The sequence below is a fragment of the Phoca vitulina genome, unplaced genomic scaffold, assembly GCF_004348235.1.
Source record: "Phoca vitulina isolate PV1807 unplaced genomic scaffold, GSC_HSeal_1.0 scaffold11, whole genome shotgun sequence".
Lineage (NCBI taxonomy): Eukaryota > Metazoa > Chordata > Mammalia > Carnivora > Phocidae > Phoca > Phoca vitulina.
Window position 1 is genome coordinate 44,857,686 of NW_022589714.1, and position 22,479 is coordinate 44,880,164.

A 22,479-nucleotide genomic window follows, 5' to 3' on the forward strand; every position below is an offset into this window, starting at 1 on the left:
CTACCATGAAATACCACTTCATACCCACTAGGACGGCTATAATCAAAAAGATGAACAATTAACAAGTGCCGGGCAAGGATGCAGAGAAACTGGAACCCTCAAACATTCCTGGTGGAAATGTAAAATGTGCAGCTGTTCTGGCAGTTACTCAAAAAGTTAAACATATGACCCAGCAATCCCCCTCCTAGGTATGTATCCAAGAGAACTGAAAACACATATGCAAACAAAAATTTGTACACAAATGTTCACAGTGTTATTCATAATAGCCAAAAAGTGGAAACAACCCAAATGTGCATCAACTGATGAAAGGAAAAACAAAATATGATATACCCATACAATGGAATATTATTCAGCCATAAAAAGAAATGAAATACTAATATACGCAACATCATGGATGAACCTTGAAAACATTATGCTAAGTAAAAGAAAACAGACACAAAGGCCATATATTTGATGATTCTATTTATGTGAAATGTTCAGAATTGGCAAATCAATAAAAACAAACTAGATCTGTGGTTGCGAGAGGGCAAGAGAAATGTGAAGTGACTGCTATTGGGTACAGGATTTCTTTTTGAGGTGAAAATCTTCCAGATTTAGATGGCAGTAACAGTTGCACAACTTTCTGGGTACACTAAAAATCACTAAACTGTACATTTTAAAAGAATGAATTTTATGGTGTGTGAACTGTGTCTCAATTTTTAAAAAACCAAAAAAACAAAACAAAAACAACAACTAAAAAAAAAATGATGAGGAACAAAGCAACTGAAACTTACTTTCTCCATTCAATAATGTTGTAGTTAAGGCCATATCCAAAAATTTTCAATCCCAACGTTTCAGCTAAACAAATAGCAGTAGCACTTCAAAAATGCATCTAATTCTGAGCCAGGAACCCAGGCACCAACTTTCTAATCTTTTTGGATTAAAATACAGCAAGCTGTCCTTGTTCACGGATTCAGTCACTGCCCACATTGCAGCCCTCGGCCTTCCTATCTGTCTCCATGCTGTAAAGCACCAAGGAGTCAAAACACCGTCAACCTCACCCTCCTGGCCTGGGATATTCTAAAATGAATCAACAGCAAGCTGCCAATATACTTAAGACTATTAAACTGTACTGATATATTTTAAACAAGTTTAAAATGTATATTTGTATACATTTATCATTAATACATATTTAACATTAACATATTTACCATTAACACAATGGTGTACACAACTGTACTTTAATAAGAGCTCATCTATAAATTCAAATGATCCAACTACCTTTGATCAGCTTAAGTGTTCAAATGCTTAAAATTCCTCAAAGTCGTAATACAGTAGTCACACAGCTAAATAAACTGAAGTCTGTTTGTAGAAAAGAACATGCAGCAAAATAGTATTTTCATAACGTCTGAAAAATGCAATTTGACCTTACCTCTCAATCACACTATGCATAGACTAATAGGTCCTTTCTTCTTGTGTCATACTGATACATACAACCCATAATCATGAATGAAACAGTATAAATCAGTATCAGCCAGGAAGTTTACCACTCCATCTCACCTCATATCTCACCAATTTTTTCCTAAATATATATTAGCTTAATTTTTAAAAAATAAATTTCAGGGGCACCTGGGTGGCTCAGCTAGTTAATTAAGCGTCTTGCCTTTGGCTCAGGTCATGATCCCAAGGTCCTGGGATAGAGCCCCTTCACCGTGTCAATCTCAGTCTCAGGGCTCCTGCTCCACAGGGAGTCTGCTTCTCCCTCTCCTCCTGCCCCCCCCATTCATGCTCTCTCTTGCATGCATGCGCACTCTCTCTCAAATAAATAAAATCTTTAAAAAACAAAAGAAAGAAACAAAGAAATTTCAGGGGCGCCTGGCTGGCTCAGTCAATACAGCATGTGACTCTTGATCTCGGGGTCATGAGTTCAAGCCCCACGATGGGCGTGGAGCCTACTTTATTAATGAATTAATTAATTTCATCGCCTCCCAGATGATTGGTTCCCTTTTACCCCATCCTAAACTGTACCCCCTTGAAAAAAAGAGTGGGGGAGGAAAGGAGGAAGAATATTTAGTGTCTTTTCAGTGACATAGACATACTTCAAAAAGACATCACACTCAATTGGAAAAACTTTGGAAAAGATACCTGAATATTTACAAGGATAAAATGTCCAGACTAAATAAAAGGGACTTCTCTTCATAGAAAAACAAAAGCTTACACAAGAGGATTAAATCTATAAATTTAAGTAAAATACCAAGACAGATCAGGTAAGTGCAATCCTCTCCACCAGCACCTACAGACTCGAAGAACAAAATAGCTCTTCAAACCTAAATTGGTAGTTCAAGTCTGTTTTTAAGTCTAATATAAACTCTTAAATTATCACTGGAAAAGAATCAATAGAAACCAAAATTATAAACAGATTCAAGAAAAGTTTCTTAATTCCCAATTACTGGATCCTTGGATCAACAGAAGTTAATTTCTGGTACTCATGAAATGTAATTATGGTGCTTTTTCACAAAAGGTATTTTAGTACCACTCTGAGCCAGAACATTGCTGAGATGTACAACATGTCTAAAAAAGCATTATTTAAATTCTTCTAGCACTTTTAAGCAGCAGAGAAATCCCAATCATCATCTTACTTGACCACTCTTTGCAGCATGACCCTACTTGCCACTTCCTCACTAACCTACCCCCTCTTGGTTTTGGTGACCCTACCCTCACTTAATTTTCCTATCTCTGTCGATCCATCTCCATCTCAAACTCCTCTTATTCTATTTGTGTTTATCAGGGTTCCATCTTGAGCTATCTTCTCACTCATAACAACTGGATCTCAAAAGGGAAGTTATACACAGGGAGTAGTTAGCCAAAGGACAGAGGAGAAAAAAAAAAAAAAAGAATTGCCCAGATCCCACCCTGGACACACTATGTTGGAGTTGGGGGAAGCAGCACTAATGTGTTTTTTAGAAAAGGTTACCAAAGTGATTCTGACAACCCCATCTCTACTCCCGAGGGAACCACTGGTCTAACAGCACTTTCTATGTGATCCTGCCTGCTGCACTGGCTTCAGCTATGACCTATGCACCTATGTGTCACTCTAAATGGTGTAGCTGTGGCTCATCCTCCCTCCTAACCTTCAGACACCTACGTTACTCCACAGTTAGATAGTCCATAAGCCCTACAATTCAACATACCTGATGCCATTTTTATAGCACAGTAATAACAACAACAACCATCAAGAAGTGACTAGAAAACCTGGTTAAATTGAATTTAGTATATGCACCTACTGGAATACCGTGTTGCCATTTAAAAAAAGAAGGTAGAGTGCAGTCACTCTGGAAGACAGTATGGAGGTTCCTCAAAAAGCTAAAAATCGAGCTACCCTACGACCAAGCAATTGCACTACTAGGTATGTATCCAAAGGATACAAACACGGTGATTCGAAGGGAAACATGCACCACAATGTTTATAGCAACAATGTCCACAATAGCCAAAATATGGAAAGAACCCTGATGTCCATCAACAGACGAATGGATAAAGATGTGGTGTGTATATATACAATGGAATATTACTCAGCCATCAAAAAGAATGAAATCATGCCATTTGCAACAACACGGATGGAACTAGACGGTATTACGCTAAGCAAAATAAGTCAGAGAAAAGCAAATATCATCTGATTTCACTCATATGTTTAATTTAAGAACCAAAACAGATGAACATAGGGGAAGGGAAAGAAAAATAAGATGAAAACAAAGAGGGAGACAAACCATAAGATACTCTTAACTTTAGGAAACAAACTAAGGGTTGCTGGAGGGGAGGTCGGGGGAGATGGGGTGAGAGGGTGATGGACATTAGTTAAGCCTCTGCCTTTAGCTCAGGTCATGATCCCAGGGTTCTGGGATCGAGTCCTGCATTGGGCTCTTTGCTCAGCAGGCAGCCTGCTTCTCCCTCTGCCTATGGCTACCACCGCTTATGTGTTCTCTCTGACAAATAAATAAAATCTAAAAAAAAAAAAAAAAAAAAAAGGAGGGCACTTGATGGAATGAGCACTGAGTGTTATACGCAACTGAAGAATCACTAAAGTCTACCTCAGAAACTAGTAATCACTCTATGTTAATTAAATTGAATTTGAATAAAATAAAATAAAAAGGTAGAAATATGTATGTTAACTTGAAAAGAACTCTAAAATACAGTTAAGTAGAAAAACCAACGTACAAAATACAGTGTAGTGTGCTATACTTGTGTTAGAAAAAAGAATAAATGCGGTATACGCACAGGAAACTTCTGGAAGGATACTCAAGAAACTTAGCCATGATTCTCACTAGATGGAACTCTGGGTATGGTATAAAAGGGAGACATCACTTTCACTGTGTTGTTTGAATTTTCTATCATATGAATGCATTCCTTTTGTAATTACAAAAAAGAACAAATTAAAAGATATGGCAAAACTATACAGGAAAATTTACATGCTATCTGAAAAAGGACTTGTATCCAGAATATATAAAGAACTCCTATAAATCAATTTAAAAAAAAAAGACAACCCAATAGGAAAAAAAGCAAAACGTTTGAATAAAACCTCACAACAAAGTTTAGCCAAACCGCCAACAAAGAAAGTTGCTCAACTTCATTAGTCATCAAGGAAATGCGAATTAAAACCACAATGCACACACAACCAAAATGAAAGACACAGTCAGTATGAAGTACTGACAAAGACATGAAATAACCAGAACTCATATACTGGGTAGGAGTGTAAAATGATAAAACCACTCTAGAAAACTGGCAGTGTCTACTAAATCTAAACACGTATATACTACACACACACACACACACACACACACACACACACATTTATAACCCAACAATTCTACTGCCGGGTATATACCCAAAGAGAAATGAATGCTTATGTCCACCAAAGACACATGCAAAAATGTTCATAGCCACATTATTCATAATGTCCCCACACCAAAAAGCTCCAAAAAGTAGAAAGGATAAATTATGCTATCATATAATGGAATACCACAAACCAATGAAAAATCATTACCTCTCTACACAAATGTAGATGAATCTCACAGTCATAATGCTAAGGGGGAAAAGTCACATATAAAAGAGAAATACTGTATAATTCCCATTACATAAAATTAAAACACAGGCAAAACTAATTAATCCATGGTGATAAAGGCCAGAAAAGGTTGGGGGTATCACCTGGGATAGGGAATAAGGAGACTCTCGCTGGGATGTTGGAAATGCACTATGTGTCAATCTGGGTAGGTGGTGGTTATATACTTACATACACGTGAAAAGAATCATCAAGCTGTACATAAAAATTCATAAAAATAAGAGAATGAGAATACAAGTCAAAGACTGGGAGAACATTTTTCCAAAAGACGTATCTGATGATCAGATTGTTATCCAATATACATAAAGAACTCTTAAAACACAGTAAGAAAACAAACCCAATTAAAAAACAGGCAAGGGGCACCTGGGTGGCTCAGTCGTTAAGCGTCTGCCTTCGGCTCAGGTCATGATCCCAGGGTCCTGGGATCAAGCCCCGCATCGGCTCCCTGCTCCACGGGAAGCCTGCTTCTCCCTCTCCCACTCCCCCTGCTTGTGTTCCCTCTCTAGCTGTCTCTCTCTGTCAAAAAAATAAATAAAATCTTTAAAAAAAAAAAAAAAAAAACAGGCAAAAGACCTGAAAAGACACCTCACCAAAGAAGATGTACAGATGGCAAATAATCATCTGAAAAGATGCTCAACATCATGTATCATTAATGAATTGCAAATTAATGAAATACCACTACATATCTATTAGAATGGCGAAAATTCAAAACACTGACAACATCAAATGCTGGTAAGCATGTGGAGGAAGAGAAACACTCATTCCCTGCTGCTGATGGGAATGCAATATGGTACAATCACTTTGGAAAATAGTTTTTGCAGTTTCTTACAAAACTAAACACACTCTTAACATAATCCAGTAATCACATTCCTTGGTATTTCCCAAGCTGAAACCATGTCCACACAAAAACCTGAACATGAATGTTAAGGGCAGCTTTATTCATAACTGCCAAAAGTTGGAAGCAATCAGGATGTCCTTCAGTTCGGGGCACCTGGGTGGCTCAGTCGTTAAAGCGTCTGCCCTTGGCTCAGGTCATGATCCCAGGGTCCCGGGATCAAGCCCCACATCAGGCTCCCTGCTCAGCGGGAAGCCTGCTTCTCCCTCTGCCTCTGCCTGCAGCTCCACCTGCTTGTGCTCTCTATCTCTGTCAAATAAATAAAATCTTCAAAAAAAAAAAAAAAGATGTCCTTCAGTAGGTGAATGAATAAACAAACTGTGGCACATCCAAATAATGGAATATCATTCGGTGCTAAAAAGAAGTGAGCTATCAGGCCATGAAGTCATGGAGTAAACTGAAATGCATATTACGAAGTGAAAGAAGCCAATCTAAAAAGGCTACATACTCCAACCATATGACATTCTGGAAAAGGCAAAACTATGGAGACAGTAAAAATATCAGTGATTGCTCGGGGGTGGGGATATGAATAGACATAGCACAGAGAATTTTTAGGACAGTGAAACCATTCTGTATGATACTATAGTGATAAATATATGTCATCATACATTTGTCAAAACTCACAGAACGCACAGGAGTGAACTCTAATGTAAACTATGGACTTCTGAGTGTCAATGTGGGTTCACGGACAATTAAAAGTACCACTCTCATGGGGGATGCTGACAGTAAGGGAGATGGGGGAGTGATGGGATATAGGGGAACTCTCTGTACCTCCTGTTCACTTTTGCTGTGAATCTAAAATTGCTCTAAAAAAATATTTTTAATTCATCAAAGCATACACTTGAGTGCAGTAAACTAAATTATGCTTCAATAAAAAAAGTAGAAAAAGAGATCTAAGAAAAAAATTGGGGGCGCCTGGGTGTCTCAGCCGTTAAGCAGCTGCCTTCAGCCCAGGTCATGATCCTGCGGTCCTGGGATTGAGCCCTGCATCGGGCTCCCTGCTCCGCGGAAGCCTGCTTCTCCCTCTGCCTGCCGCTCCCCACTTGTGTGCTCGCGCTCGCTCTCTCTCTCTGACAAATAAATCTTAAAAAAAAAAGAAGAAGAAGAAGAAGAAATATTTAAGGTAATCTATGGCATTAAAAGTCAGGATAGTGATTACCCTTGAACAGAATGAGCTAGTGACTGGAGAAGATACAAGTGGGGCCTCCTGGGGAATAAGAATGCTATTTCTTGATATAGGTGCTGGTTACCTGCAGGTATATTCACTTTGCAAAAATTCATTTCACTATATACTTTAGATGTATGCATTTTCACTATACATATTACACTTCAATCGAAAAGTTTACATTAAAAAAGGGTACAATAAAAGTACAGACATGCCATCTAATTCACCAAAAAATATGTTCAATCTGTCTAAAACGAATCTTCTCTTCCCCACAAGTGACTCATCTTCCGGACAGAATCACTTCAACTTAAGAAATTCCAAAGTATAAACTTTTTTCTACCAAATAAAACTCTGCACATCACTGACAAACGGCATTAATCACTATCTACAATTTCACTTTCAATTTAGGAATAAATGCATTCACAAACAACCTTTCAAAATCTAGCCAGCTTCTAAGTAGAACTTCTATACCCACCACATATGACTGACCATCTTTCACCCAGTTGCACATGTCAGAAATCTTGCTGCCTCTCTTCTCCTTTCCACCTTCCCATACCTCATCCAATCCATCTCTGCTCTTAGAGTCAAGCCCTCTCTTCAGTCCTCACCGACTCAGTGCTATGGACTGAAATGTTTGTGTCCCCCCAAAATTCACACATTGAATCCTAATGCCCAATGTGATGGTGTTTGGAGTTGAGACCTTCGGGAGGTGATTAGACCATAAGGGTACTGCCCTCATGAAAGAGATTAGTACCCTTAGAAAAGAGGCTGGAGAGATCCCTTACTCCTTCCACCCACATGAGGTTACAGTTAGAACACAACATCATCAATGAGGAAGCAGACTCTCACCAGACTGACGGATTCTCCCAGTGCCTTGATCTTGGATTTCCAGCCTCCAGAACTATGAGAAACAAATTTTTGCTGTTTATAAGCCACCCAGTCTGTGGTATTTTGTTATAACAGCCTGAATGGACTAAAATACCCAGATTTCAGCCTATATTCATCCTTAGCTTTCCTACTAAGAGTTCCTTTACCTTGGGTCCACAGACCCCATAGTATATATAGACAGAAGTATATTTATATGTAAGTGGTTTCCTTCATAATCATAGGTGTTTTATTTTATGCATTATTCCCGAGAAGAGGTCCATGGTCTTCATCAAATTGTCAAAGGGATCCATGGCCCAAAAAGGTTTAAATGATCTAACTGGACTCTGCTTCCAAGCTTATACTCTCCAATTCTCCTCCACACTGCTGCCAGGTATTTTTTGAAACATAAATATGATCTGTCATCCATCTTTAAAATCCTTAAATGGTCCCAAATACTTCCAGGATAAAATCTAAACTCAACAGCATAGCAATCAAGTATGCTCATAACTGGCCCCTGTTCATCTCCTCAGCTTCGTCTTGCCTCCTGCCATACACTGCTACTAACATACTGAGCTGTAGCTGCAAGTCTCTGAATTCGCCGTGCCTTCTCATTCCTCTCTTCCTTTGCACAAGTTGTTCCCCCTGCCTTTTATACCCAGCTTAAGCACCATCTCCTCAGAGAAGCCCTCCTGGCCATTCTCCACTCCAGTCTCAGTAAGATGTCCTGTCAGTGCTCACATCACTCTGTGATGATCCCGCCAAAGCAATTTCCTCACGGTGTTTGGTCAGTTTATTGGTCTGCCTCCCCTTCTACACTGTAAGCTTTCCTAGGGCAGAAGCCAGAGCAGGGTATATCATGCCTAGCAGAGCTCAAGACCACAACACAGTACTCAACAAATGCTTATTTAACAAGAGACTGGCCTTGGAAAAAGCGAAACTGGACAAAGGCTGGTCAGAAACCTCATCAACTAATTAGGTGGCACTGATCTGGAGACTGCCATTAGTGCAAATTGCCCAGTTGAGGTAAGATAGTTCTGCATCTACTAATTTACCACCAATGTTCCTTCATTCAAGGCTGGGAAGTTAGCCTTTAGTAAATGTAATTACCACGGTCAGGCAATGTGCCAAAGGCTTGACAGGCCTTAGAGCTCACTAAACCTCAAAGCAACTCTAAAATATTCTTTTTTATTATTATTTTAAAGATAAAGAGGCAGAGAGGTAAACTACCCAAAGTCAAGCATAAAGTTTCAAAGTCAGGTTTTAAACTCAGGATTCCGATTCCAAAACCCATGCCTAGCTGCTGAACTCGGTTGGTTTTCTGGAGATAAGAGATCAGCATGCCCTTGGGAAGAGCCTGGACTGGATGACAGGCAACCTTTCATTAGCCACTCAGCAAATAGAAAGGTCTTATTCCCCAGGCAGCACTACTATTAAATTCTTTAACATTTAATGTAACCTCCCCCCATAAGTATTAGTTGCAAAATCTAGAAGGGCTTATGAGAGTTGTTTTTCCAAGAACAGTAAGTAAAGCTAGTGAACAGCAAGTAAAAATGGGTGAAACTTTGTTGAACTCTCCATCTGACTCAGGGATTGAGAAGGGAGAAGAAAAATCCATCTCACGCAATAGAGTTGGTGTGGCAATACCAATAAGGGAAAGAAGGTAGATGGAGTCTCCACAGCCTGCTACAAAGAGACACCACGAAACACCATCCTTTAACTGGCGGAAAAGGTGTCTTTGAGCTTAGAAAAAGAAAGAGCTCAGGGGGTTCTAACAGATGGAACACCAATCTGCTGAAAGCTGCTTCATTTCCACTAAACCTTAGCTTGGAATGTGCACCACAGCTCCTATTCTATGATCTTTAGCACTTCCCTGCAAGACCCCAGGGTACTCACACCCTGCACTTCTAGAGAAGACAGCATGTTCTTTAATCCCACCCACCACCTGTTCACATTAGTTTCTCTAGCCGTTACAGATGCAGCCACCTCTCATATTTTGATTAGAAAGTGGTGACCACAAAGCATCTTCATTCCTAATTACCACCACTCCACTTCCATCTACATTTCCCCATTTTCATCCCCCTTACACTCCAGTCTTCCCCTTGACCACCTTCTGTGTCCTTCCTCTTCCAACTCACCCTCAAATCTAGTTGATACAGACCTGTGCAGTGACTTGTTTTGCATCCCAAATTTAAACGCAAAACCAACACAGTCCATTCTTCCTAGTCACTAACTCCAACCAAAACAACATACAATGTAACTAGTGAAAACTATTCAGGTAAACCTAGGGGGCTTTCAACTAGAATACCTCCCTAGTCACTACAGTTTAAAACCAAGGGTAAGAAAATGGAGTCTTTGGGGACATACACTTCCACAGAACAGGTTTTTACTGTGGCTATCATTTTCTAAACTAATCCATACTGATACTGAGATTATAAACCCCTAAAGAGACCCAAGTATATACCATGCAATCTCCATACTTTCCCTCAAGATTGTATCTTTATAATTTAAGTCACAGCAACTATTCCTTGATTATATCCTGCCCAATATGCAATGAAGAAAAAGATTAGCCTTACAAATAAAATGCATGGTTTGAGCACCTCTCACTGGCAGTGGGGGGAAGGGGGGGGTGACACGGATGACAGGGAGAGCTAATTAACAGTGACCTATCCACAGAAACAGGGAATATAGGCCTCAAAGATTATATGAACATCCCCCCAATCAACAAAAGAATAAAACAAAAGTTCCCCTAAGCGAACATTTCTATAGATCAGCATCAAGAACATTCCTTTATTTTTAAAGGTGAGTAGCACAGCTTTGTGTTACATTAAACGAGAAAGACAAACTACACAAAATCATGTAAAGTCATATACTTTGAAGATTTTATATACACATGCAAAGTTTCATATGCAAACACACAAAGACTTGAAAAACCTGGTTTTCTAGATTTCAGTGGCAACTGAAGAAAACAAATAATACCATCCATTCCTCCCCAAGTGCAAAAATCTAGAAATCATAAATCTAGAACACAACTCACACTGAAATATATCATACCTTCTCCCACCTCCAGTTTATTTTTTATTATTTTTTGCTGGTTAATATATTTCTGGACAGTTTAAAAATGATTGTAATCTATTTTGTATCTCATTCATTCTTTCGGGCAATAACTTGCCACCACATCTATTCATATAAGGCACCCTAGAAAGGGTTGAAAATTGAAAAACAATGACCTGAAATAGGCAGACTTTGAAGCATAGACATGCTTAGGAAAGCCCTCTACCCAATCTATGTTCTCCGAATTCCTGCCCCCACTCTTCCAGCTAGGTACCAGAAACCACAGAACCTCACACTGTGTTCAGAAATTCTACCAACATAAGCATGCAAGAGAAAATAAAATGTCTGGGACAAGAACCTGACTGTGGGAAGCGTATCTGTGATACTTTTGAATAGTCAGAATACTTCTTCCAAAAGTGTGGCTGAGAGTGTGATTATTTTATATAAATGCACTTCAACTTACCAGTGCATAAGAGTCCAAGAAATAGATCTAAGACATCCAACAGCTGTTACTCTACACCATTCCACTTTAGCAGAAAGAAATGAGAAAAGGCACTCCCCAAAAGGTCCCAAGTACATCACCAACCTCACTCTTTCCCAGGTTATTAATGAGGCAGCAGCGAGGCTAAATAGAGCCTGTCTGCAAATTAGAAACACAAAATGCTGTGGTGTGGTCTGCTCTCATCCCTCCCACCAACCACCCACAGCCAGGGTGATAGCAAGCTCCCAGGACATTCTTCTGCCCTAATCACACCTGCCTACGATACAGGACATCTGGTACTACTGAATGAATAGATGCAATGAGCTAGTACTGCACCTTCTTCCCACTGCATTCTTCCTTCCTCTGGTCAACAGCTGCAGCCACAACTCCAGATGTCCAGCACTGTTTGCAGCTCTGTCCCCTGGCCTCAAGGATGACATGGCGTTTTCTTTCAACTCGTACCATTCCCTCAGCCTGGCGCATCACAGTGGTTTTGCTCACTGCTGCTGTATATTTCAAAACATTCCATCTTCTTCTGTACATGGGAACTTGAATTTACCAGAAAATCCAATGCACTTATCCCCAATCACATATCAAAAGCTGCCATATCAGATTTACATTTGTAAAAACAAATATTCCGCCACAAAAGTCATAGTCCAAAGGTGAATACCTTCAAAAAGTCTCTCACTAAAGAGAAATAAAAAAACTGATTCTCCATTAGTCCAACACCTCCCTGTATAGGCCTCTGAGGTTGCCAGTTAAATAATGCTAAGAAAAGAGCAAAGATGATTGACTTAAAAGCTAACATAAAAAAAAAAAACTGTTCAAATTATGGACTAACTTGTACTGACATTTTAATTCCCAAACTGATCAAAGGAACACTTCCCAGTAATCTGAATTAACAATAGCATTGCTTCCCCCAATAGAAATAAAATGTTAGAGCTGGAAAGAATCTTAGAGCTAAATTAGACAAGTCCCTCATTTTCAAAAGACAAGAAAACAGGGGTCTGAAGAACTCACAAGAAAATGGGCTTGAAAATGTCAATTATATCTCAACAAAACTGAAGAGAGAAAAAAATAGGCTTGAAAATCCTGGTTGTCTATCAGGTCAATGTTCTAGAAGAGCACTGTGCAAAAGAACTTTCTGGAAGGATGAAGTGTTCTGTACCTGTGTTCCCCAATAGGGTAGCTACTGAGCTAGTGAATACTTAAAATGTAGCTAGTATAACTCAAGAACTGAATTTATTTAACTTTAATTACTATGAATTATAAGTTGCTATATGTAGCTAGTGGCTACCATAATGCCTAGCACAATTCTAGAATATGTTCTTAGATTCTGGTTTTTAAAGCAAAGTTGCTTAACCTCTCTTCTGCATTTAACATATACAGTAAATTTCTTCTTAAAAATATCTCATTCAGCAACCTAATCTTGTTACGTAGGGACCCAGTCCAGAGCAGGATCAGCCTGTCTCTCAAAGCCCCTAGCAGAACTGAGTGACAATTATGTCATCCACCCGGTTGGAATGAAGTCCCTCTTATAAAAACTGCTCGATACAAGTCCCACACACACAACAAGCCTGAATGTGGACGATTTTTCAAGTGTCTCATTAAAATTATACAAGTCTTGGGTTGTGACCAGTCACTTCCTACATGTGGCATTGTACCAAACTTTACCTTTCTTCAAAAAGAAAAAAAGAATTTTAACCTCAGTCTTTATGATTATAGGATTCTCAAACTTTGTATCAGTTTGCACACACACAACCTCTTTATGATCTAATAAAAATCCAAATTATATTAGTTCTCACAGTTTTAGTATTCTGTTCTCGGTAAATATATTTAACATGCTGGGTTCTTTTCTTAAGGACTTTATTCATTTCAAAAGATTCTTAGCCTGGGGCACCTAGGTGTTGCAGTCAGTTAAGCAAGTGTCCTACTCTTGGTTTCAGCTGCACCGGGATCTCAGGGTCATGAGATAGGGCCCTGTGTCGAGCTCTACTGTCAGCGCAGAGTCTGCTTGAAATTTTCTCCTCTCCCTCTGCCCCTCCCACTCATGCTAATGCTTGAGCTCTCCCCCCACACGTGCTGCACGTGCTCGCTCTCCTTCTCTCTCTCTCTCCCTCACGCCCTAAAATAAATATTTAAATCTTAAAAAAAAAAAGATTCTTAGCTCTCTGATTTTTCTACCTAGGAAAAGGTTAGTCTATGACAACTAATGTTAACTTTAATACCATTAAGGATTAAGAAGAGATTTTTAGTCAGAACTCTTCAGTACGACTTTAAGTACTGAGTTCTCTTTTTTAGGCAGGAGGACAGTAAATGGGAGAAAAGGGTAATACCGAAAGACCTGTATGTCCTATACGTTAACTGGATCTAACTCTAAAAAGCTGTTGCCTCAAACTAGTGTAAACAAAGACCACGTTTTCTTAAAAAAAAAAAAAAATCTGTGTTCCATCACATCAAAGGGACAAATTTTATGTTTTCTGAATACCCAAATGCAATCAGGAAAACAGGGCAAGTAGATAAACATACTGACAGTGAGTATTTCATTATATCATGTCACATCTTCAGGTGCGCACAATACTCAAAAATGCAAAGTAAAACTGCACAAATGAGCTGTTTTGTTTTTAAGGGAATGTTTAAGGGGGCTTTATAATCAAGGGATAATCAGTGACATCACTGGAATAAACATTCTACTGATTATCTAGTAATTCATGCTGTATTCACTTGAACTTGAAAGCCCAGGTTAAGCTGGTTGAAGTGTTGCAACATGTTCTAACTGGGAGACTGAGACTGAAGAATCCAGGGCCCCACACTGTTCAGAGCTAGGCACACTAGCCAGATGACTCACGAAGTGACAGAAACAGAGTTCTACATCAATTCCCAAGGCCTGGGCTCAGAGGGAGAAAAAAGAAAAAAACAGAGATTCTATTTAAGCTAACTAGTTAATACCTTGTGATTCCCAAAAGTAAAATGGAATAAAACAAATCATCTTATATTTCAATCAACTTTCTACTAGTAACCTCTTCAGGAATGGAATACAGTTTGTGAGAGGACTCTTGATCTCTGCCTAAACCCATTTTATTTAAAATACATCATCTAGCATCTCTAGTTGGTGAATAAAACGCTTCAACAGAATAGATCACAAAAAATACTGTTATCTATTTCCCTAAAGAAAATGTATCCATGTAATATTTATTTTATGACATGATTCATTAAGAGCTTATTTTTTATCAAAAACAATGGTTTACCAAATAAATTCCATATTTAAATACTCCATTATTCCCTAAATATGAGACTGCACATTTATGTATACTATATTTTAAAATTATGAAAGAAATAGTACTTCCCAAAATTTTCCGTATTACATTACAATAGAGATGGTCTCCAATTGTAAAAGCAAAATATCAACAATTGAATTTTTACATTTAATAAGTAAAATTAGAAAAAAAAAGTCCATCTTTCCCCATCCTACCTAATTATCCTTTTTTATTATCCTGCAATACTCAGTATATTAGTGTTAGTCTTCTTCCTCTCTTTTTTAGAATGTCTGCTCTTTCAACAACTTTTGAAAATACCTATGAATTTACATGTATTAGTACATTTTAACTATCTGAACAATTTAAAATGTAGCTTCAATTAATAACACTTATACCTGTGTAGTTTAAAAGTGCTTTTGTGTATATTTCAACTAAAAAAAATACTATTTCACTTCAGATTTGACTATTACAAACTAGCATGTTTTTCGCATGATTACAGAATGCCTAAAAATGAGCCAAGAAAACGCTCACATTTCACTAAAAGTTTTAAGTACATATCTCAGAGAAAATACTATTTATGATCATTAACTCTAAAAACATTGTATACACCATGCAAACACCTTACAAATTTTTTTTTTAAGATTTTATTTATTTGACAGAGAGAGACACAGTGAGAGAGGGAACACAAGCAGGGGGAGTGGGAGAGGGAGAAGCAGGCTTCCCGCTGAGCAGGGAGCCCGATGCGGGGGCTCGATCCCAGGACCCTGGGATCATGACCTGAGCCAAAGGCAGACGCTTATCGACTGAGCCACCCAGGCACCCCACCTTACGACTTTTATAAAGAGGTAAATCTTCAACAATTTCCAAGGTAGCTATGCTTCCCAGTGGAGAGATGGTCTCTATAAAATAATAACTTAATTACTTGCACACAATTATACAATATAAACCAAGAGAAGGAAAAGTAGAAACTTTACTTATTCAAGCACTCAACACACTTGCATTGTATGCTCCTCTTGTCATTCCATTTTCTAATTGCATTCCCACAAGCAAGACCTCACAGCTTTCCTATCTAACCAAGCCCCACTGACTGGTGTCCTGACTCAACAGCAAGTCCAGCAGCCTAAGTCACTACAGAGAAGAGCAATCCTAAGGAACTGCCTTCAGTCTACTGGTGCCAGAACATTCTGGTGAGAGGCTCCTCTGCAAAGGGCTGGGTGTGGGCCGTGGCTAGCTGACTTTATAGACGTACGGCTTCCACAGAATGCAATGCTGACTGAAGTTTTCAGATAACACACTCACCTTCATTTTCATCAAAGGAAAAGGCAAAGGATACCTCCTGAATGGCTTTCACAGCTACCTACTTCTCTCCATTCTCCCTGGCAACTACACACAATCATCCCTACTCTGGGTTACTCCTCCTGACAAGACTTCTGAACCTCTGGCAACTCCCCACGAACATAGTAACATCACATTCATACACACAATCATACCCCCACACCCAGGCCACTCTCAACATCATCCAATCTTTCACGTTAAAGAAAATCACGTCACTACCTGCTCAAGGTTCTCCCATAGTTCCTTAGTGAACTCAAGATAAAAGTCCAAAGATTTAGGCATTACCTATAGAGTCCTGCATCACCAGCTTCTCTGGCCATCTCTAGTGGATTCCCCCCTCACAATCTACCTATCAACCCCAATGAACTTCTGGTTCCTCAAATGTGGAGTGCTCTCTCTCACATCCAGGCCTTCATCCATGCTATTCCCTCCGCATGAAATAAACTCCTCTATTTCCATTCTCTCCTAGCCTTCCTGCAGGCCTAGGCTGGTGTCACTTCCTCCAGGCTAACTTCCCCTACCTCCACCTCAATTAGGGTAAGTGCCCCTATACCAATCCTAACACACTTTATTCCGTTCCTTTACTTCTCTATGCCCTCTGCCCCCAGAGGATGGGGCCAGTGCCCCCTTGTCCACCACTGTATCAGAGACACTCAATTATTTGTTGAATATATTCAAGTTTACTTAATGAACATAGTATGAATGTGACCCATATAATAAGGGACAATGTTCAAAGCCAGTTATGATGAAACTAAACAGCAATATCATTACACTTTGGTATAAAATGCAAACTACACAGCTACCTACAAACTCCTTTAGAAAAGTTTAAAGCCTTACACATTAAAAAAGAACTCTTTTCAACATAAAAATATTAGTTTTGTGCTCACAACTCCTGTTAGGCAAACTGCAGTTCCTAAAAAGGGCCAAATTGAAAGTAACAAAAAAGCAGGCCTGATTGCTTATAGGTCAGGTATGAGATCAGTTTAACTATTCCTCCCTGCAACACCAAACTTTCTTGGCATTATTCAGAACTCTGCTGGCTAAAAGTAAAAGGCTATTCCATTTCCTTAGTTTCCCCATCTTGCTATAAGTCTTTCAATAAGGGTTCCACTCATGATAATGGTCCCAACGACATAAACGTTGCCAGGGAACAAGCCTCTGATACAACCTGGGCATTAGTTGCCATTGGCAGCTACTTTCTTTGAGCCACATGTCTTCTTATGAGTTACAATGAGAGGCTTGTGACACCAGATTTTTCCAGGGCAGTAGACTGATGTCATAAACGTGATGGTACCAAGCACTCTGGAGAGCTCACCAGCTCCACTCTAAACTCCCTGTAAGCAAGGGGCAAGTTATCCACCCTCTTAAGCCTCAACTTCCTCATCTATAAAGAGATAATGGTTCTACCTCCTAAGATTTCTGGGAATTAGATGACCTGTGAAAGCACTTAGCAGCCAACCCAATTATTAGGAAGACTATAAAACCTAAAATATTTTCACATCTTCAAAACCTTTGGTAATACCATAACTTATTTTTGACTAACCTCTTTCCACCAGGAATTTTTTGAGAAAGAAAAGGCAGAAAGATGAGAAAATGAGAAACTATTTCTTTGTTGCGAACTTTGAATTTGACAAATTCCACACAAAACTACATTAAGATCCACTTTCTAATCTTTCTCTGCACTCCCCCAAATCAGACTTAATCTGTACCTCAACCATTCCTAACACCTGGGAGGTAGCAAAAATAAAATACTCAAATACATCTTCCCAAGATGTTCTCGCCGAAATAATCATTTCCTTACTGCCTCTATGCACCTTGAAATCTACTATGTCTTAGGAAAATTTTTAAAAAAAGAAAAGAAAAAGGGGCTCAATCACAAAAGTCCTTCAAAGTCTCCGGTTTCTTTACAATACAATTAGAATCATAAGGTAGGATGGAGGCACCTGTTAGGAAAGAAGGGTGGTAAATTCACGAAACTCCAAGCATTACAAGGAGAATTTAAAATCTAACTATATGTGGAAAAGTTGATTTCCCACCTCCTATTTTTTCACTCTAACACAGGATGGCCAAGTAATAATGCAGCCTGGCCAATGTGAATATTTTTATCATTTAAAAAAATGGGGAGAAAGGAATTTGTGCCAATTGAGCAAACTGGCTCTCACGTTCCCAAGCCAGGCTGACTTGAGTTTTATTTATTTTTTTTTTAGACAAGAAAATTTTACAGATCTTCTGAAACGTGTTTTAAATAAAGGTGAGACCTCTACAGTCTTATAACTTTACATTAGCCTGGATTCCGGGCTGGATTTTTTAAAAAATGGGTGACGTGTGAACAGCTTCCTAAAAGCAAATAGGGCACTGGGATATAATTTAGGAAGTGATGATGCAAGTCTCTGGGGGACAGGGCGGGGGGGTGAAAAAGTCAGAGGAAATACCCTCCTGGTGCCTGGGCACCAACTCATCCAAGGCGGGGAGGGAGGGCTGGCCTCCACATGCCAAGGGAAAGGGGCACCCCAGCTCCACCCGGAGGTGCCAACACCGCCCCCTCATCCCTCCCTCCTGCCCTGCCCCCCTCACCCGTGGCCCGGGCGGCCCCTGTTGGCCCAAACCTCAGGTAGGAGAGTCCCAGAGGGTGGCAGAGCACCCCGGGCAGGGCCTTCTCTGCCCACCTCCAGCTCCCCACCCAGCGCCCCTCCCCGAGATGCGGCCCCTGCCTCCTCCCAGTAGGCCCGGCTAGGGCCCAGCCCCCAGGGTTCCGGCCTCCCGCGGCCCCAAGGCCTGCCCGGGCAGCCCCCGCGCCCGCGCCCGCGCCCCCGACCCCCGCCCCCACCCGGCCGGACACTTACCCCCAGAAGCCGCAGGGACAGCGAGGCGGCAGGCTGGGCGCTTTGCTGCGCTCGCTCCCGGCGTCTCCCATGGTGCTCGGCGGCGGCGGAGCTCGGCGGCGGCAGCGGTGGCGGCGGCTGGGCCTGGGCCCCGCTCGAAGGAGGCGGCGGCGGCGACGGCGGCGGCGTCGGGGGGCTCGGGGCGGGGGGAGGGGGAGGGAGCGGGCGCGCGGGCGGGCGCGAGTCCGGGGCTCCGAGCCGGGATTCCAGGCCGGTCAGCTGGAGGCGGGCCGCACCACTCGGCCTGCAGAGACGGGGGGGCCGGGGGAGGTGCGGAGAGGAGAGGGAGGGGAGCTGAGGAGGAGGGGCGTACGGGTGAACCGAGGACCGCGGGGGAGGAGGGAAGACCCGGCGCCCTCGGCAGCTCCCACCGCCGCTCGCAGCCAGAGCGGTGTCCCGTGCGGCGGCGCTGGGAAGGACCTGAGGCCCCCGCCGGCTCTGGCGTAGCAGCGGCCGCTGTGAAGTCAAGGGCCCCGCTCGCTCCGTCACTCTCCCCTCCCCCGGAGGCTGCGCTGACCGGACAATGGCCGCTCCGCCCCCTCCCCTCCTCACACACCCCTCCCAAGGAGTCACAATGGTCTCGCCCGGGGGAGCCGCCGCCAAAGCCCAGCAGCTGATCAGCTGGGATCCGGGCGTGCCACTTTGTTCAGCGCCTCAAAGGAAGAGTATGGGGCTGTGGGCAAAGCCGAGAGCGTCGGGCTATCACTCGGCGACGGGCCTCTGAGGCTCTCGTATTCTTGGAACTTTTAAAATCTGAGGCAAACTTACCTTCTCCCCGTCTGAAGAAGGAGAGCAGGGCTTCTGAGTACTCTGGGACGCGTTGCCTCCCCCCAAACGCGAATGGTACGCCCCAAGCGGGAGGGGGAGGAGCGGATTAGTTGTTTAGGGTAAGTCGGGCCAGTCCCAGAGCGGCAGACGAGTGCTGCGCATGCGTCCGGAGACGCCGTAACTGGGTGCTGGGAGGGGCCAGGAGGGAGTGCCTCCAAACCCGGAAGTGGGTCTTGCTTCTCCCGGGGCTGCGGGGCTCTTCATCTGCGGGGAGGGCCCGGAACCGGCTGCTGCGGGCCCTGGGCGATGCTGGAGACCATTTCTCCACTACTGCCAATCCCCTAGAAATTGCTGTCTTCCCAATCCCCCCACACTGGACCCACTCTTCCAGTTCCACCCGGAGAACTGGTCTCCTCTTGGCAGTAATGAACTTAATGGGAAATGCCCCTCCCCACCCCCGCCCCAGGAAGGGCGGGAGGGTAGTGTCTCGGTCAAGTTCCCTGCCCCTCCTCACTCATAGATGCCCCCCATCCTCAGAGACGCAAGTCCACTCCCTATGCCTAGACTAGGAAAATCTCTCTTTTTCTAGAGTGGGCACGTTTGGTTTTTAGAGGGGAACTATGGCCGAATCAGTGATGAAAATTGATGTAACCAAAGAAGTTCGAGCCCCTAAAAAATAAGCCTTTAGCACTCCATGTCTTTGATCTTGAACTCATTCTGAGTTCCAGCCAATCGTGAGTAGAATGCGATTGTTGGTGACAAATTTCAACGAGAAGGAAACTTGCACCATATCTCCTGGAGAGGTGGCCCACAGCTGAGACCCTTGTGGGCGAAATTCTAGGTCCCTGCTACTTGGCAGGAAGACTTCCTGGCTCTAGGTGGGAATACGAGACCCTCAGAGGGTATTACGTAGATTAATTTTATTTCTATATCTGCCATTATATTTGTGCATGATTTGTGGACTTAACCTTTATGACACTTCTTTTGGCCTTTAAAGAGCAAAGATCACATTTAGCTTAGCATCCTCTTAAAGATGCTGTTGATGATGATGACAGTGATTGCAAAAATCAAGTCATTTACAGCCAACGCACCCCCAAATGAGAGTGCTGATTTTCGTAATATTGAGTTTCAACTTTGTGGATTTGCACAAGCCTTCAATAAATATTTCTGTCAAAAGTCCATAGAATGGATGAGACCATACAGCACACTAGCTTTCACTGGACTCATATTGCCCTTAAATCTTCACTTAGACTGACATAAAATTGCCACATTCATGAAAGACTTAGAGCCTTTGAGTTTAACAGACCAAGATTAAGTGGGACTCTCTCTCTCTATTGGCATCTTGATGATCTTTTATATATGGAAAAGGAAACCCTAAAATCAAAAGGAAAATTTAGTATAAACTGTGATTGTCATCTTACAAACTGCTTGCCTACCTGTTTGTTAGCCAGTTTTCATTTTTACAAGCATTTACCAAGTACCCAGTATGTGCACAAAATTTTCTAAGGCCTTGTCCCTCCTATTCCCCTCTGCCCCACTGCTCTTCCTCTCTCTTGCCCAGCATACTCCTACTGCCCATTCAGGCATATATTATCTCTTCAGTCTCTTCCATACTCTTGACAAGGCAGAATTGGTCCCTCCTTCCTCTACCCTCATAATCTCCATTATAGGACCAAGAAATATACATGTTAGTCTCTTATCACAAAACCTAGCTCCAGAAGGTTTGGCTCTTAGAAATTTCTAACTGCTGGGAGACCAACCATGAGAGACTATGGACTCTGAGAAACGAACTGAGGGTTTTGGGGGGGGGGGGTTGTTAGCCCGGTGATGGGTATTAAGGAGGGCACATATTGAATGGAGCACTGGGTGTTATATGCAAACAATGAATCATGGAACACTACATCAAAAACTAATGATGTAATTTATGGTGATTAACATAACATAATAAAATAAAATTTAAAAAAAAATAGCTAATGTGTACCCTCAACCCAGTGGGGGGTGGGGAGGGAATACAAGACCCTTGGAGGGTATTACCCAGATTAATTTTATTACCAAATGCTATTTTATTTCTATATGTGCCACTATGTTTGTTCATTATCTGTGCACCTGTGGGATCCACCAGTCTCTGTGGGATTGAAGCCAACTCAATCCATGTTTGCTGCATGGAAGAGCTAATCTGATAAGAAGCCACTCTTAGTCAAGCCTCTTTCATCTGCAAGAAATAAAAACCACTGGAACTTCATGCAAAAATTAATGAATTAGTTAATAATTTATGGAAGGAAATAATCTTAAAGAACCCAAGGACACAGAGAGGAAAAAGATCTCATGAAGGACTGGAAGAGGGGTCTAAAATACTAACAGAAGCCAAGTAGCTAGTCCTTCATTATCTCTTTTTCTCTCTGGTCATATGTTCTTCCATCTCTCACTCTGCAGACCTGCTTTCACTGCTGCTCTGGGAACACAGTGGAAAGTGATTGTCCACACTTGCCTTGCCTCACTTCAAGAACCAGCAGAAAATAATCAGTTATCTATGAATCCCAGTTCTCAGGAGAAAGAACCTGACTGGTCAAATTTATGTCAGGTTGTCTATTCTTGATAAAGTTGCTTTGAGCCAGTCCAGGCTCTTTGTTTTGTAATGCATACAGGACTGCCAGAGGCCCATCCTTGTAGCCTGTGGGTCTCAAAG

The 22,479-nt window shown here is 41.6% G+C and overlaps 1 protein-coding gene across 2 annotated transcripts in view; it reads right to left on the reverse strand.

Annotated features, from left to right (window-relative positions):
* Positions 1-19,133, reverse strand: part of ZFAND3 (zinc finger AN1-type containing 3) — a 332,222-nt gene extending 313,089 nt beyond the window's left edge. For both annotated transcript variants that reach the window (XM_032409892.1, XM_032409891.1), the window contains exon 1: positions 18,987-19,133. In XM_032409892.1, the coding sequence (XP_032265783.1) occupies positions 18,987-19,057 (71 nt within the window). In that variant the 5' untranslated portion in view covers positions 19,058-19,133. The remainder of the gene's footprint in view (positions 1-18,986) is intronic.
* Positions 19,134-22,479: the final 3,346 nt, after the last annotated feature.